The sequence below is a fragment of the Thalassophryne amazonica genome, chromosome 21, assembly GCF_902500255.1.
Source record: "Thalassophryne amazonica chromosome 21, fThaAma1.1, whole genome shotgun sequence".
Taxonomy (NCBI): domain Eukaryota; kingdom Metazoa; phylum Chordata; class Actinopteri; order Batrachoidiformes; family Batrachoididae; genus Thalassophryne; species Thalassophryne amazonica.
The window spans coordinates 3,229,685-3,246,894 of NC_047123.1; the positions used below are offsets into that span (position 1 = coordinate 3,229,685).

General features: G+C 41.6%; 1 protein-coding gene across 1 annotated transcript in view; it reads right to left on the reverse strand.

The window, feature by feature from the left end:
* The window catches only part of cdk19 (cyclin-dependent kinase 19), a 106,355-nt gene that overhangs the window by 13,479 nt on the left and 75,666 nt on the right, over positions 1 to 17,210 (reverse strand). The window contains exons 8-9 of the mRNA XM_034161712.1: positions 3,717 to 3,786; positions 3,566 to 3,638 (exon numbers count right to left, since the gene is read on the reverse strand). Of these exons, the coding sequence (XP_034017603.1) occupies positions 3,566 to 3,638; positions 3,717 to 3,786 (143 nt within the window). The remainder of the gene's footprint in view (positions 1 to 3,565; positions 3,639 to 3,716; positions 3,787 to 17,210) is intronic.

A 17,210-nucleotide genomic window follows, 5' to 3' on the forward strand; every position in this document is an offset into this window, starting at 1 on the left:
TGCCTCCTCTGGATCATCCAGATGGTCACTGGTGAACTTCAGACGGCCCTGGACATGTGCTGGCTTGAGCAGGAGGACCTTTATTTATTTATTTAATACGGACATAACATTCACATTGGACAAACCAGATGCAATGTTTTAAGTGTTAGAGCAAAATATGCTAATTTTCAACACCTGTCCATAGAGGGCAAATACTTGCTGCCCTGCAGGATTTTAAACCATGACAGCATCATGTGTTACTAATGTAATCTTTGTGACTGTGGTCCCAGCTCTCTTCAGGTCATTGACCAGGTCCTCCTGTGTAGTTCTGAGCTTTCTCAGAATCATCCTTACCCCACAAAGTGAGATCTTGCATGGAATCCCAGACCGAGGGAGACTGACAGTCATCTTGTGTTTCTTCCACTTTCTAATAAATAATCATAACAGTTGTTGTCTTCTACCAAGCTGCTTGCCTGTTGTCCTGTAGTCCATCCCAGCCTTGTGCAGGTCTACAGTTTTGTCCCTGGTGTCCTTAGACAGCTCTTTGGTCTTGGCTATGGTGGACAGGTTGGAGTGTGATTGATTGAGTGAACAGGTGTCTTTTATACAGGTAACAAGTTCAAACAGGTGCAATTAATACAGGTAAAGAGTGTTTAAGAGGGCTTCTTAAAGAAAAATTAACAGGTCTGTGAGAGACAGAATTCTTGCTGGTTGGTAGGGGATCAAATACTTATTTGCAGCAGTAACATACAAATAAATTATTTTTAAAAAATTATACATTGTGATTTCCGGATTTTGTATTTTTTAGATTATGTCTCTCACAGTGGACATGCACCTAAGATAAAAATTTTAGACCCCTCCATGATTTCTAAGTGGGAGAACTTGCAAAACCGCAGGGTGTTCAAATACTTATTTTCCTCACTGAATATACATACACACACACACACACACACACACGTACATATTAAACTGGATATTGACAGCTAATCAAAACATTCGATCTATAATTCAGATGTTTTACAGCTGACTGAATGTAGCTTTAAATTGATATAAATCAAACCAAACAACTTTGTTTGGTGTGAAATTGTCAAGTTACTTAAAAATATAGTCAATAAAGAAAGAGTCCTTTTGTATTGATATATGTATTGATTACCCTTCGTGGGGGCCCTGGGGAAAAAACTCCAACTTACCATGACCAGACATTCACCCAAGGACTGTTTGTACAAAATTCTAGAATAATTCTAGAAACAATTTTTCTGCAATAAATCAAACTATGAAAGCTGTATTGTTATCTTCATTTATTTAGTTAGTTATTTTTGCCATTTTGGAGGCCATCACAACAAGTCAAGCACAATTAATTTTTTTTCAGCCTCCCAAAGAACCTTTATGCAAAATTGCAGAAAAATTTAGTGAAATAATTTTTCAGACAGTTTAAACCAGTTTATCTGATGACCTTTAAATTAGCGTATCATCACTGTAAAACAGTTTAAAAGTAGTTTAAGGTTTTACACCATTTGGAATTTATTCTTGATTAATGACTGAAAACAATCTCTATTATTTAAACAAATATGAGTTTTTTTCTGATGTATTATTTACTCAATCTGTCTGTGTGTGCACTGCACAAGGCTTGACTGAATTAGTGAAATGTTTCAGGTTTAAGATATATATATATATATATACACTCAAAAATATAAACGCAACACTTTTGGTTTTGCTCCCATTTTGTATGAGATGAACTCAAAGATCTAAAACTTTTTCCACATACACAATATCACCATTTCCCTCAAATATTGTTCACAAACCAGTCTAAATCTGTGATAGTGAGCACTTCTCCTTTGCTGAGATAATCCATCCCACCTCACAGGTGTGCCATATCAAGATGCTGATTAGACACCATGATTAGTGCACAGGTGTGCCTTAGACTGCCCACAATAAAAGGCCACTCTGAAAGGTGCAGTTTTGTTTTATTGGGGGGGGGGATACCAGTCAGTATCTGGTGTGACCACCATTTGCCTCATGCAGTGCAACACATCTCCTTCACATAGAGTTGATCAGGTTGTCAATTGTGGCCTGTGGAATGTTGGTCCACTCCTCTTCAATGGCTGTGTGAAGTTGCTGGATATTGGCAGGAACTGGTACACGCTGTCGTATACGCCGGTCCAGAGCATCCCAAACATGCTCAATGGGTGACATGTCCGGTGAGTATGCCGGCCATGCAAGAACTGGGACATTTTCAGCTTCCAAGAATTGTGTACAGATCCTTGCAACATGGGGCCGTGCATTATCCTGCTGCAACATGAGGTGATGTTCTTGGATGTATGGCACAACAATGGGCCTCAGGATCTCGTCACGGTATCTCTGTGCATTCAAATGCCATCAATAAAATGCACCTGTGTTCTTCGTCCATAACAGACGCCTGTCCATACCATAACCCCACCGCCACCATGGGCCACTCGATCCACAACATTGACATCAGAAAACCGCTCACCCACACGACGCCACACACGCTGTCTGCCATCTGCCCTGAACAGTGTGAACCGGGATTCATCCGTGAAGAGAACACCTCTCCAACGTGCCAAACGCCAGCGAATGTGAGCATTTGCCCACTCAAGTCGGTTACGACGACGAACTGGAGTCAGGTCGAGACCCCGATGAGGACGACGAGCATGCAGATGAGCTTCCCTGAGATGGTTTCTGACAGTTTGTGCAGAAATTCTTTGGTTATGCAAACCGATTGTTTCAGCAGCTGTCCGAGTGGCTGGTCTCAGACGATCTTGGAGGTGAACATGCTGGATGTGGAGGTCCTGGGCTGGTGTGGTTACACGTGGTCTGCGGTTGTGAGGCTGGTTGGATGTACTGCCAAATTCTCTGAAACACCTTTGGAGACGGCTTATGGTAGAGAAATGAACATTCAATACACGAGCAACAGCTCTGGTTGACATTCCTGCTGTCAGCATGCCAATTGCACGCTCCCTCAAATCTTGCGACATCTGTGGCATTGTGCTGTGTGATAAAACTGCACCTTTCAGAGTGGCCTTTTATTGTGGGCAGTCTAAGGCACACCTGTGCACTAATCATGGTGTCTAATCAGCATCTTGATATGGCACACCTGTGAGGTGGGATGGATTATCTCAGCAAAGGAGAAGTGCTCACTATCACAGATTTAGACTGGTTTGTGAACAATATTTGAGGGAAATGGTGATATTGTGTATGTGTATGTGAAAAAAGTTTTAGATCTTTGAGTTCATCTCATAGAAAATGGGAGCAAAACTAAAAGTGTTGCATTTATATTTTTGTTGAGTGTATATATATATATATATATATATATATATATATATATATATATATATATATATATATATATATATATATCAAGCTGTAAGAAAAAAATTAAACCCACATCTACTGAAAATTTATGACTAAAAGTGATACTACTAGTAATAAAAGTGTGACAAGAAGATGTTTGTACATGTATGCATTACAACAAATACAGATTAAAGTAAAAGGAGCCGAGTGTCTGGGTGTCCACAGTGAATATTAATATTAAATATGATGACTTTAAGTCAGTGAACATAAGTTTACGTACCAACAGGAAAACCTTACTGTCTGGTTTCACTTTGTGCTTCTCCATGTATTTGATTAAACTGCTGTTTGCATACCTGGAAGACAATAAAAAAATAAAAATGTTGTCACAGCACGTGAAGAAATGAACCGTGTATGGTATCTGGTTCACGCACGTTGTCCTCCTGAAGTCTTTCTGCAGTGTTGGGTACTCCGGCATCTTCCTAATGTCTTCCCAGTCCTTATCTGCAAAACCACACAGCAAACTCATCGTTTCACTCTCAAACCGAACAACCAGCTGTTTTTACATGTGAATTATGCAAAATAAACCAATCGGTTCATGGTGTGGACGCTGTTGGAGTCATTCTGAGGGAAGCGTTCATCCACAGAGTGCTGCAGGTGTAACGAGCGTTTAAATACTTGGGACCAACTCTTCAAAGTAACGGAGAGCAGAGGAAGAAGGGCAGGACCGATCTGTGATCACAGGACATGAAACGGAACGATTACAGCTAGGGGCGGAGCTGAAGATGGTGCGACTTTCTCTGGGAGTGACCAATATGGATGGGATTATGACTGAACATATCAGACAGTTTGGAGGCAAAGCGATGACTGAGATGGTTTGGACATGTGCAGAGGAGGGACCAGGAGAAAAATGCCGAGTCCATCAGCCCCCTAGGTGACTCACCTGTACCTAGTATCTCTAGGCCTACACAGAAATGTCTGCTAACTTTCCTACAGAGGCCATTATAACCAGGTAGGGGTCAATGAAGGATTGGACAGGGACATACATGTAAAACAGTTTGGACTGTTTTAAATGCTCTGTCTCCAAAATAACAGCCAACAAAGTCAACATCAACCAGATGCTAGAACACATCAACACCCTGTAATGTGATGGGAAAACTATTCCTTTCTCAAATCAAATTAGATCAACCAATAACTTAAATCACTTTTAATTGGAGCAAATTTAATTTGTGACACGTGTACAGATTGAAACTGAACTTTGTTGCCGTTTTTTCTGTTTTCAGCCAGTAACTCCACAACCCTCACGTACAGAGTGTCCAAACTACACTGAAGATCATACAGACCCTACGCGATACTTTTCAATAAGATTGGAACATTTTTAAATGTTTTTGTGGGAGTTCTGTATGTACCTCAGACAAGTACTGCAGTATTTTTATTTTACATAAGAGTGGCTCAGCGGTGACACTCCGCTTCTTTTCACTCAGAGTCTATTTGCAGAGCTCTGTTTGCTCAAACTAAAGAAAACACTGCAAACAGGAAAGTAGATTAAACACGACTGAACAGCGTACTTTACAAACTGACGGTCACAAGCCACGCCCACAATAATAGAGGTTCCGCCTACACTGGAACACATGAAAAGACAAAAAAGTTGAAATGAAACTAAGTGGACAAAGGAAGAGAAGTGCTGACCTGCAGGGAAACCCATGACGCTGAATATCCGGTCCAGCTGGTCGTGATGAAACGGGTTACTGGTCTTGATGTCTTCCTGGCGACAGTGAAAGATCGGCTCCGATGTTAGCAGCTCGGCGAAGATGCAGCCAATGGCCCAAATATCTGATGCGTGTGGACACAGAACCAGTTTCAAAGCTCAGTTCTCTCTTCTACAGAAGACAACAGCGGCCATCAGGGAGCAGATTTTTTTTTTTTTTACATTCATTTCCGGAGTTAACAGAATCATTTTGGTCACTTGCAGTTCAGCTACCCGTCTGTGACCCGTCTGTGACATCACACGGTGTCAGTGGCGTCATCTCCCAGGTTGAACCTGATGTGCTGCACGATACCATCAGGCTCACTTCAGCCATTATTGCTGCAGTCGCTAATCAAACTCGCTAACGTGGAAATTTTCTAAAGCAACGACCAACTGCAGGCAGCTCCGTGGAAGAAGACTTCAACAACCAACATACAGACCAGGGTCCACTTCCAGAGATGTGCATCACGCTGCCTGACTGTGTCCTTGGACAAGACACTTCAGGGTATCTGCCTCGGCTGGGGACGTAAACTGTCGCCTCCAGGGGGAGCCGTAGAATGTGACCGACGTCACACTCTGGAGTCCAGGAATACAGATTGACTGATGGGCATCGGGGTCTATCTTAAGCCCGAAAAATGACCTGTGAATAATGAGCCACGCAGCATGTTTTTTTTTTTGTATGACTCCAGTATTCAACAATTTTTGGAGAATAGTGGCTCTTAGAGGCAGAATATTCAGCTAACGAGGCTCATCTCTGAGCGTTGTGCTAATTTCAAGAAGTTCAAAATTCAGCAACAACAGCATGGCGCAGTTTGTGTACGAGGTACCACGAGGACAAACGAGGATTTTAGAGGCATGTTTGCAGTGAGGACGAGGCTGTTAAAACCCATTATTGAAGCACCTGGTGGCCACAAGGACAGGACAGGCTATTCTGGCTCAGCCCTCTTGCACACTTCGTTGCGATAATCCCACCTGCTTTGTGCGATAGACGCTGTATCTAAAATAATTATTTTGTAGCAGATTAATCATTTTCTGTCACAGTTTGGATGTTGAAAACACCGCTAATTGCTTCTGGAATCCCAGAGGACGGTTTCATTTGGCGCTTTACTCCTCTGTCTCGTGCACTGGGGTGGAGAACGTATTTGGAACAGCCTAACAGGTAATTATTTGTAATGTTTATGTTGTAATAGCTTGGTAAAACAGTTGCATGTTCATTCCTTCTTTATAAGCAGCTGTAAAAGTATGTTTATGATAGATTTAACATCTTGTTATAATGGATCAGGACAAGCATTTACACAGAACGTGAGCTCGCAAAAGAGCGATTTTGCAGAAAATAACAGATGAACACAAAGTTAAAAGTTGGATCACGGTGTCAAAATGACTGTAAGCTGCTGAAGAAATAAAGCCAGCGAGAAGAAGTGCAGAGGCCACTGTCCAGGAACCCGTGGTTTGGTTCTAACTGCTCTATTAATGTGTTTTGTGTTGTGGTTTTTTTTTTGGGGGGGGGGGGGGGGGGGCACAGCAGCCACCTCATTGTGGTGTCTTTTTTTTGGTCACAGAGAGCTGGATGAACACGCAGAACTGCTGCATTTAATGACTCTGGAACACAGGTGAACAGCAGCCTGGCGCACACCGGCAGGACTGTGCAGGAGCATGTTTTTTGGACTGCGTTTAAAAAGCGTGACAACATCTTGAATGGATGCTGGATGGGGCTCAAATGACAGGTGGCTCACTAGAGGCTGATACATGGCACATGTGAGGTACAGAGAGTCGCCTCATTCGTGGATATGTGACGGCTTAAAACGCGGATCATTCTACGAATAATCGCTGACACACCGGTGCGTGGCTCATTATTCGTGGCTTATTATTTGGTGGGACTGAGGCTTTATTTCTTCTTCTTCCACTTCGAGCTGTGACTGAACAGAACTGCAACAGAAAATATTTTTCTGCTCCTTTTGCATGTTACAAACACAGATGATTACTGATCAAGATCATGATAAATTTATTCATTGATCTTTGGAAATCAAACATCTGATTTTTGAGGTCATGAAAAAAAAAAGTCATTCAGCTGTTTCAGGAAAATGACGGGGTAAAATCTGCCCCGGTGACCACACTCTGCTTATGAGCTTTACAAACTTTAGTAAGCAAATCCATTTTTATACATTTCATAGAAGGAAGAGCTTCATTCAAACAACAAACAAAACAACAGCAGAAACAGATTCGTTTCTCAGGCAGATTGTTCATTGACTCTTTATGATTCGGGAGTCTCTCTAATGCTGGACTACCACATTTTAAAGATATCAACACTGAGGGTACTTATTTGTTTATTGATTTTTCCTAAATTTGTGTGTGCAGAGGTAAATGGTAAATGGACTGCATTTATATAGTCTGATGAGAGCTGGTATGTGCTGGGAGGCAAAGTGCGCCAAAAAAAAACAAACAAACAAACAAAAAAAAAAAACAGAACATCGCACCCCAGAACTGTAAGACACTCCGGACGAGTCAACAACCAAAGTCCTGCAGTTTGTGCTGAGAGTTCTGGTTTCTGGTTCTGGAGTCTGGTTTCAGACCAGACTCACCCCTTTGAGGTGTTTTTGTGAATTGTTCTGTAATTTATGTTTTGCAGCATGGCCCAAGCAGAGGGTCACCCCTTTGAGTCTGGTCTGCTTGAGGTTTCTTCCTCAGAGGGAGTTTTTCCTTACCACTGTTGCTCTGGGGGTTGGTAAGGTTAGACCTTACCTGTGTGGAACACTTTGAGGCAACTCTGTTGTGATTTGACGCTATATAAATGAAAATAAATTGAAATTGGAAATAAATTGAAATTCTGCTCAGACTTACCAATAGCTTTGGTGTAGTGTCGAGCCCCCAGCAGCAGCTCAGGGGCCCGGTACCAGAACGTCACTACCACAGGGTCCAGGTCTGCCAATGGCTTCAGGGGAGAGTTGAAGAGTCTGGCAAAGCCCATGTCGGCTGAAAATGGTGGTTTAAAAAAGAAGAGGTGGTTAGCTGTGAAAGAATGATCCAAGGCCACCAGAGACGGTTCTGGTGTCTCAGGAACAACACTGGCCCAGAATCTTAAACCTGACTGTATTTGTTTGGGTTTCAAGGTGATGTGAGGGAGCACGGAGGCCAAACTTTCCAACACAGCAGGTTTAACTCCAGCGACGCCCGTTCACAGAGAACAACTCACAACGTTCTCCTGGTCACACCCACATTTAACTAATGAGACCGAAAGCAAACCAGGCGGCACCGCAGACGCTCCAAAAAAGTGTACACGTGTTATGAAATCAACTCCTCTCACATTTTTAGGAGGAATTTCATATAACATGGTCCATGTTATTGTTATAATTTGGTAATAGGCATACTGTAATACTGTACTATATTGACACATTTTGGCAGAGTTATGATCCTTGATTAACAAACAAAGACACTGCCAGTTTCATGAGTTGGTGTCTGCATTATGGAAAACACTCATCTCACATTTGTAGGAGGAATTTCGAGAAACTTGGTTCAATTCCTTGAAATGTTTTCAGAATGTACCAAAGCAGCTTTTGCCAGCGGGAGATATTGTGCTCCTCTGGATTAAACTCAGCATATTTGGCACAGTCTCACCAGTAGGGGCAGTATGCAGCTCCAGTCCCCCCCCCCCCACACACACACACACACAGTGTTGGTCCAGAGATAAAGCATGAACCTAATGTGCAGGTTTTGGTTCTTTTCTTCACACCGCACCCAGTTTACTCAACCTTACTGTGCAGGGAGTCAGTCAGTCAGTCAGTCAGTCAGTCAATGTTACATTTCATTTGTTGGTGAAATAAGTTCAGTTGACCCTTCTCACCCGATTTTCACCAGATGTGGTACGTGTGTTAGGTACATTGACCTCAAGCACTGAAACACATTTTGCAAAAGTCTTGTGAGCACAATTACTTCTTTTTTAACTGTCTGATTGTCACCAAACTTTGTTTTGTGTTATTTGTCTTCACCCCAAGAAGCCTATTGAATTTAGGGTCAACAAGCAAAAGGCAAAGGTCACAGGAGCAGAGTTTGTATAAATCTTTCCTGATTGGCTCCAAACCTTTCCCAGGGCGCCGTGGGTTTGTGCAGAGGATACTCTTGTTTTAAACAGTACGAGAAAAACAACCAAACAACACAATCCACTACGACATGAAGACAATTCCTCACTGCAACATTAAAGTTCAGCAACACTGAGTATTTTTGGACCAGGTATCGAACCTACCACATGCTTTTTTCTGCGTTAAACAAATATGGACTTGGGACTTGTGAATTGTGACTTGGTTTAGCTGCAGCAGCTTGGTGAAGCAGTTTTCTGCGTTCAGGGTCACTCAGTGAAATCCTGCACAGCTTCAGTTCTGCAGGGTAAAGTTACAACGACACAATAACCTGCTGTTGAAACTATGTGTACTGGGACTAAAAATAGACTGCAGCATGGAGGCGTCACACTCCAACAGATGGTTTCTAACCACTGACCCACATGGTGCTGTCCACTTTAGTTCACGAGTACATTTACAAACTTAATTTCCAGATATTCATCCACACAGCACTGTGCAAAGGTTACAGACAAAGAACCTTTAAAAATATAAGACATTTATGAATAAATACAAATACGTGCACAATGTCACCGCTTTTAACCTTTAAAACAAATTGTTTCTTTCAGGTGTTCAACAGTTTGTAAGAAAATCAGGTTGTATTTAAACAGGTTTAACTTTTTTTTTTACTAAACTACACAAAAAACCTCATATTTGACCTTTTACATAACATGAATCTGGATACATATAAAACTGATGTTCTGTTTGTCTGATAATGTAGAAAAACCCCATGAAACTTATTTTTTTTGCAGATTTAATTCTTAATTTAACACCTTACCTATTTTAACTCTTCCTCGCTCTGGACCCTCCCCCATCACCAGGATGTTCGCTGGTTTCTACAAAACAGACAGAATAATTATTTTTAAAATACATTCATTGTCCCCAGAGCCAATTTTCACTGCAGTCATCGGAACACTAAAACACTCGGTCCTGGAATGTCCCACAGGTGGGTGTTGGCTCCACGATGGCCACCAGGTGTTCACTGGTGAAACCGTTTTCAGGGTTTGGTCTAGAACAGGTCCCGGCTTTCCACATCCCTTGTCAAATCAGTCAAGCAAATGTTTTCATGATCCATGAGGTTTTCAAGTCCCAGAGCTCAACCGATATGTATTTTTGGGGGGCTGGTATTGATATCAGGAAATAAAAAAATTCATGATACCAATATATTTGCCAATATGAACATAAAAAATGGCAGTCGCCATGTCGCATCATTCACCATTTGCATAAAATAGACTACTCCTCCATTTTTGCCCCGCCTAGCTGGAGACAGTGACCACTCATCTCTTGTTGCTGTAAAACGTCCATTCTGACTGAAAATGAACAGCGGCTGGTTGCTTTGCCTCAGTCTCTTGTAGTTAACGTGGCCAAGGGGTGAAGGGGTCCATGCTTGACAACATTGTATTCAATGTTGTCTGAGTGCTCTCTGCTGGACACATTATATAATGACATTTCCAACAGGCAAAATGCTTTTCTGCATCATATATTTAGTGACATAAAGGTTTTCATATCTACAAGAATAACGCACATACCGTTATGTTCATGAAAGTCTCATATTGGTTGATACATTGGTCGCGCCCTAATCTGGACATCCCACCAGTATCTGATGGGCATGACAACACGACTCAGAGGATCAAACAAACATCCACCACAATAAGATGATGACTCTTGGTCGAGTGTAAGTATCTCGTGATTTGATGCAGTGTGACTGACAGGTAGGTGGGGCAACAGTGACACTAGTGTAGATGTTTCTTTGATCTCTGGCAGTGAAGAGAATTCTGAGCCAAAGGGAAAAACTTGTGAGTTAATGATCCAATCCTCTACGATGGTTGTGAACTGGACATGTTGTCCAAAACACGATCATCACAGGTACAGCTCTGGGACTTTGTGGGTGTTTGACACAAAACCCCAAAAATATTTTGCACAATACGACTCATTTTAACATGGAATCATTGCAGTGCTGTGACTGGCCAGGACAGAACCGGGTACTTGTGCTGTGAGTACTGTGTTATTACTGACTGAATTACCAGGACGCCCTCAGACACTGCAGTCACAGCCACAGTTTTTCTGGTTTGTGTGAATCTAAACCCTCAGACCTGTTCAGAAAACACATCTTGTTGCTATAGAAACACCACTAATAATGAAATCTATCACGCCCACAATGTGTCACGCTGCTGTCGGTAAATACAAAGACAAGCGTCTCCTAAAAGACCTGAAGGGTTTGGACATGTTCCCTTTTCAGATTCTAATCAGGCTGACCCTGACATGTCCACGAGGGACCCTGACATGTCTGTCTCAAAGACAGGTTAGAACTGTGTCGGAAGGCAAAAAAAAACAAAACAAACACAGAGTGCACTGTCTCGTTATAGCGGGCATATGACGAGACCATTTTTAATCAAAGAAAAATTTTCACGGTGCCATCTGGGCCGCGCAGAGCGAGGGAAGCCCAGCGGTGCTGAGGGGGACGCTGGATGGATTTCCTTCAAACTGTGTGGGAATTTTACTTTCAATATTCATCTAGAAGTGATTAGATTGTGGAGTAGTTTGGTGACAGGTCAAAGGTCAAGAAAACATGGTCCAAAAACACGTCTTTTTTGGGGGAGGAAATCTCAGTCAGCCCAGATGGATGATCTGCAGCACAGTATTTGACTGAGTGGTGTGAGTGACTTCAAAATGAAGTCCCACATCATCAGAAACATGCTGACAGGCAGACGTGCGTTTATGTTGTTCTGTGGGTACGTGCAGGTACACTTTTTTCATTTTTATCAAGAAATGTCAAAAAAGGATTCAGGTTTCTTCATATTGAAATTCCTGAAAATGTTTAAATTTGTGCATTTTAATCTCACAGTGAAAACCAGTATCTCCAAAATGACTTAAACAAAAAATATCAAAGCAAAAACAATGCCATGAATAATCAGAATGAAGTAGACAAGTGAGGGAAGCCACCAAGACACCAAGAAGGAGTTACACCTTCTGTGGCTGCGACTGGACGAACTTCATCATGTTGCTTCAGCAGTTCTACAGCGTCACAGTGAAACAGAGAAGGACTTGAAGTCAAGAAAACATCAAATCGAGGCTCCAGATTTGATGTTTTCTTCTTCAGTGCTGGGCTCAAACGTGACCTTTGAACTGCAACGCTGTACTCTGACTGCACAGGTTACTCGTACTGTACTGTGATTATTACTGCTGTGGGTTTGTGGAGTCAGCTCGCTGTGCAGGGCAGCAGCCTCAGCACGAGCTGGCGGCTGTTGCGTAACACTCTGTGGTCTTTTTTGGGGGATGGTGACCACTTGGTGCATGGAGGAGGGGTTGGGGCGGGGGGGAGCTGAAGCACATGCCTGAGGTGGAGCAGGAGGCCTGAGGGGCGTAACACCTCACACACAGGCCGAGTGACACGTTTACCTCCAGGCTGGTTGAAACCTGAACATGATCCTGACGTGAAGATCCAACAGTTTGCTCCTGAAGCTTTAATTCTTTACGTTTTTTAAAAAAATTGCTCTTAAACACAAGAAGGCACTGTTTCCTCATGGAGAACCTGAAACATGGAGAAAGGTTCCTAGTTAACAACAAACTGGGCCAATTAGTCATTCGGACGGATTTACAAGTAATTCCAGCAGTTTCTGGAACCATTTATTGTGTGTAAAGAGGCATCATCTCGAAGTATCGCTGAAGGTGTAAAACCAGAAATATTTTGACTGAAACTAAACAAAATTTTAACTGCAATACTGTTCAGACCACAGCTGATCAGAACTCGTAAAGAAACGTCAAACATTCAGGCACCTGTGCAAAATAAAGCAAACAAGTGGGCTGAAAAGTGAGAAACAATATGAGGAAGTTCTGGTAATCGGACCAAAAATAACCTCAAACTCAGCACAGAGTCGGCAAATATTTTACAATGGACAATTTAATGTGTGGGCAATGAACATAAAGAGCCGGAAGAACTGTGGCACAGATAAGAGCGGTGGGACCTTCAGGAAGTAAAACCTACACGCTGCTCCTGTGGGTGTTTCTTTCTTTCTTTTTTTTTTTTACTTAACTTCATTATTCATGTTCACAAGCTTTCTTTTTTGTCAACAGAGGCACAAAATATCCTCTTCTATGCATTTATGTTTTGATGTCAGAGACAGCGATGTAAAGACAAAGGTCATCATCACGCAGACTGAGCAGAGACACTAAACCTGTGGTTAAACTTCAGTATCAGTCTTAAAAAATAAATCAATAACTAAACTGTGCTATGAGCCGTGTTAATGTTCCCGACTCGCGCCTTTGACTGTCTACAAACTAGTTGTTGTGTAAACAGCCTGAACAGCCTGGAAAATTATTTAATCTTTGCTGTGGTTCTGTTTCACATTCATCAGTGACCATTCTGTGGACATGAAACCTTTCTTCACCCACAATGAGTGAACGTGAAGCGAAAAGGAAAAGAAGCGAGAATTTTACAAACGACAAACAGACTCTCCTTGAGGAAAGGTGACTCAAAAGAGAAACACTGCCATCAAAATTAATTAACAATGTGGCCGAAAAAATTTAAACGATGCAGATTAACTTATCACGTTTCCATGGAGACTGAAGTAAATTCATCCCAAAGACAAAGTTTGACTTGTGTGAAATAACTTGAATAATGTCAACTGACATTGAATTTCGTCAAAAACATAATATAATGAGATCAAAGACTTATCGGGATTGTTAGCATTTCCATATAAATGATGATTACTGTGGTCCACTCTTGGGCCACTTGTGCTGGAAATTATTAATCTTTCTTTAACTTCTGGATCTGTTCCTAAATGTTTCAAATCTGCAGTGATTAAACCATTACTTAAGAAACCTAATCTTGACCCTAGTGAAAACTATCAGCCGATATCAAATCTATCATTTTTCTCTAAAATTCTGGAAAAAGTGGTGTCACGGCAGCTCGTAGACTATCTTACTGAGAATAATCTCTTTGAGCCACTGCAGTCTGCTTTTAGAAAATATCATTCCACAGAGACGGCTCTCACTAAAGTGGTGAATGATCTTCTGCTTACAATGGATTCGGACACCACTACGGTTCTGGTGCTGTTAGATCTCAGTGCTGCATTTCATACCGTGGATCATCATATTCTACTTGATAGGCTGGAAAATCATTTTGGGATTACTGGGAGTGCCCTTGCATGGCTGACGTCATACAAAACTCATACTGTGTTTTGTACAGTAACACTACCTCTAACCTTAGTGACATGAAATTTGGGGTTCCACAGGGGTCTGTCTTAGGCCCCCTGCTTTTCTCCCTTTATATAGCACCCCTTGGGCACATATTGTGGCATTTTGGGATTACCTTTCACTGCTATGCAGATGACACTCAGTTATACAGTAGTGTTTAGAATAATAGTAGTGCTATGTGACTAAAAAGATTAATCCAGGTTTTGAGTATATTTCTTATTGTTACATGGGAAACAAGGTACCAGTAGATTCAGTAGATTCTCACAAATCCAACAAGACCAAGCATTCATGATATGCACACTCTTAAGGCTATGAAATTGGGCTATTAGTAAAAAAAAGTAGAAAAGGGGGGTGTTCACAATAATAGTAGCATCTGCTGTTGACGCTACAAACTCAAAACTATTATGTTCAAACTGCTTTTTTAGCAATCCTGTGAATCACTAAACTAGTATTTAGTTGTATAACCACAGTTTTTCATTATTTCTTCACATCTGCGAGGAATTCATTTTGTTGGTTTGGAACCAAGATTTTGCTGGTTTCCTAGTGTGCTTGGGTCATTGTCTTGTTGAAACACCCATTTCAAGGGCATGTCCTCTTCAGCATAAGGCAACATGACCTCTTCAAGTATTTTGACATATCCAAACTGATCCATAATACCTGGTATGTGATATATAGGCCCAACACCATAGTAGGAGAAACATGCCCATATCATGATGCTTGCACCACCATGCTTCACTGTCTTCACTGTGAACTGTGGCTTGAATTCAGAGTTTGGGGGTCGTCTCAAAAACTGTCTGCCGCCCTTGGACCCAAAAAGAACAATTTTACTCTCATCAGTCCACAAAATATTCCTCCATTTCTCTTTAGGCCAGTTGATGTGTTCTTTGGCAATTCAATCAATCAATCAATTTTTTTTATATAGCGCCAAATCACAACAAACAGTTGCCCCAAGGCGCTTTATATTGTAAGGCAAGGCCATACAATAATTATGTAAAACTCCAACGGTCAAAACGACCCCCTGTGAGCAAGCACTTGGCTACAGTGGGAAGGAAAAACTCCCTTTTAACAGGAAGAAACCTCCAGCAGAACCAGGCTCAGGGAGGGGCAGTCTTCTGCTGGGACTGGTTGGGGCTGAGGGAGGAGAACCAGGAAAAAGACATGCTGTGGAGGGGAGCAGAGATCGATCACTAATGACTAAATGCAGAGTGGTGCATACAGAGCAAAAAGAGAAAGAAACAATGCATCATGGGAACCCCCCAGCAGTCTACGTCTATAGCAGCATAACTAAGGGATGGTTCAGGGTCACCTGATCCAGCCCTAACTATAAGCTTTAGCAAAAAGGAAAGTTTTAAGCCTAATCTTAAAAGTAGAGAGGGTGTCTGTCTCCCTGATCTGAATTGGGAGCTGGTTCCACAGGAGAGGAGCCTGAAAGCTGAAGGCTCTGCCTCCCATTCTACTCTTACAAACCCTAGGAACTACAAGTAAGCCTGCAGTCTGAGAGCGAAGCGCTCTATTGGGGTGATATGGTACTACGAGGTCCCTAAGATAAGATGGGACCTGATTATTCAAAACCTTATAAGTAAGAAGAAGAATTTTAAATTCTATTCTAGAATTAACAGGAAGCCAATGAAGAGAGGCCAATATGGGTGAGATATGCTCTCTCCTTCTAGTCCCGTTAGTACTCTAGCTGCAGCATTTTGAATTAACTGAAGGCTTTTCAGGGAACTTTTAGGACAACCTGATAATAATGAATTACAATAGTCCAGCCTAGAGGAAATAAATGCATGAATTAGTTTTTCAGCATCACTCTGAGACAAGACCTTTCTAATTTTAGAGATACTGCGTAAATGCAAAAAAGCAGTCCTACATATTTGTTTAATATGCGCTTTGAATGACATATCCTGATCAAAAATGACTCCAAGATTTCTCACAGTATTACTAGAGGTCAGGGTAATGCCATCCAGAGTAAGGATCTGGTTAGACACCATGTTTCTAAGATTTGTGGGGCCAAGTACAATAACTTCAGTTTTATCTGAGTTTAAAAGCAGGAAATTAGAGGTCATCCATGTCTTTATGTCTGTAAGACAATCCTGCAGTTTAGCTAATTGGTGTGTGTCCTCTGGCTTCATGGATAGATAAAGCTGGGTATCATCTGCGTAACAATGAAACTTTAAGCAATACCGTCTAATAATACTGGCTAAGGAAGCATGTATAAAGTGAATAAAATTGGTCCTAGCACAGAACCTTGTGGAACTCCATAATTAACCTTAGTCTGTGAAGAAGATTCCCCATTTACATGAACAAATTGTAATCTATTAGACAAATATGATTCAAACCACCGCAGCGCAGTGCCTTTAATACCTATGGCATGCTCTAATCTCTGTAATAAAATTTTATGGTCAACAGTATCAAAAGCAGCACTGAGGTCTAACAGAACAAGCACAGAGATGAGTCCAGTGTCTGAGGCCATAAGAAGATCATTTGTAACCTTCACTAATGCTGTTTCTGTACTATGATGAATTCTAAAACCTGACTGAAACTCTTCAAAAGACCATTCCTCTGCAGATGATCAGTTAGCTGTTTTACAACTACCCTTTCAAGAATTTTTGAGAGAAAAGGAAGGTTGGAGATTGGCCTATAATTAGCTAAGATAGCTGGGTCAAGTGATGGCTTTTTAAGTAATGGTTTAATTACTGCCACCTTAAAAGCCTGTGGTACATAGCCAACTAATAAAGATAGATTGATCATATTTAAGATCGAAGCATTAAATATGGTAGGGCTTCCTTCAGCAGCCTGGTAGGAATGGGGTCTAATAGACATGTTGATGGTTTGGATGAAGTAACTAATGAAAATAACTCAGACAGAACAATCTGAGAGAA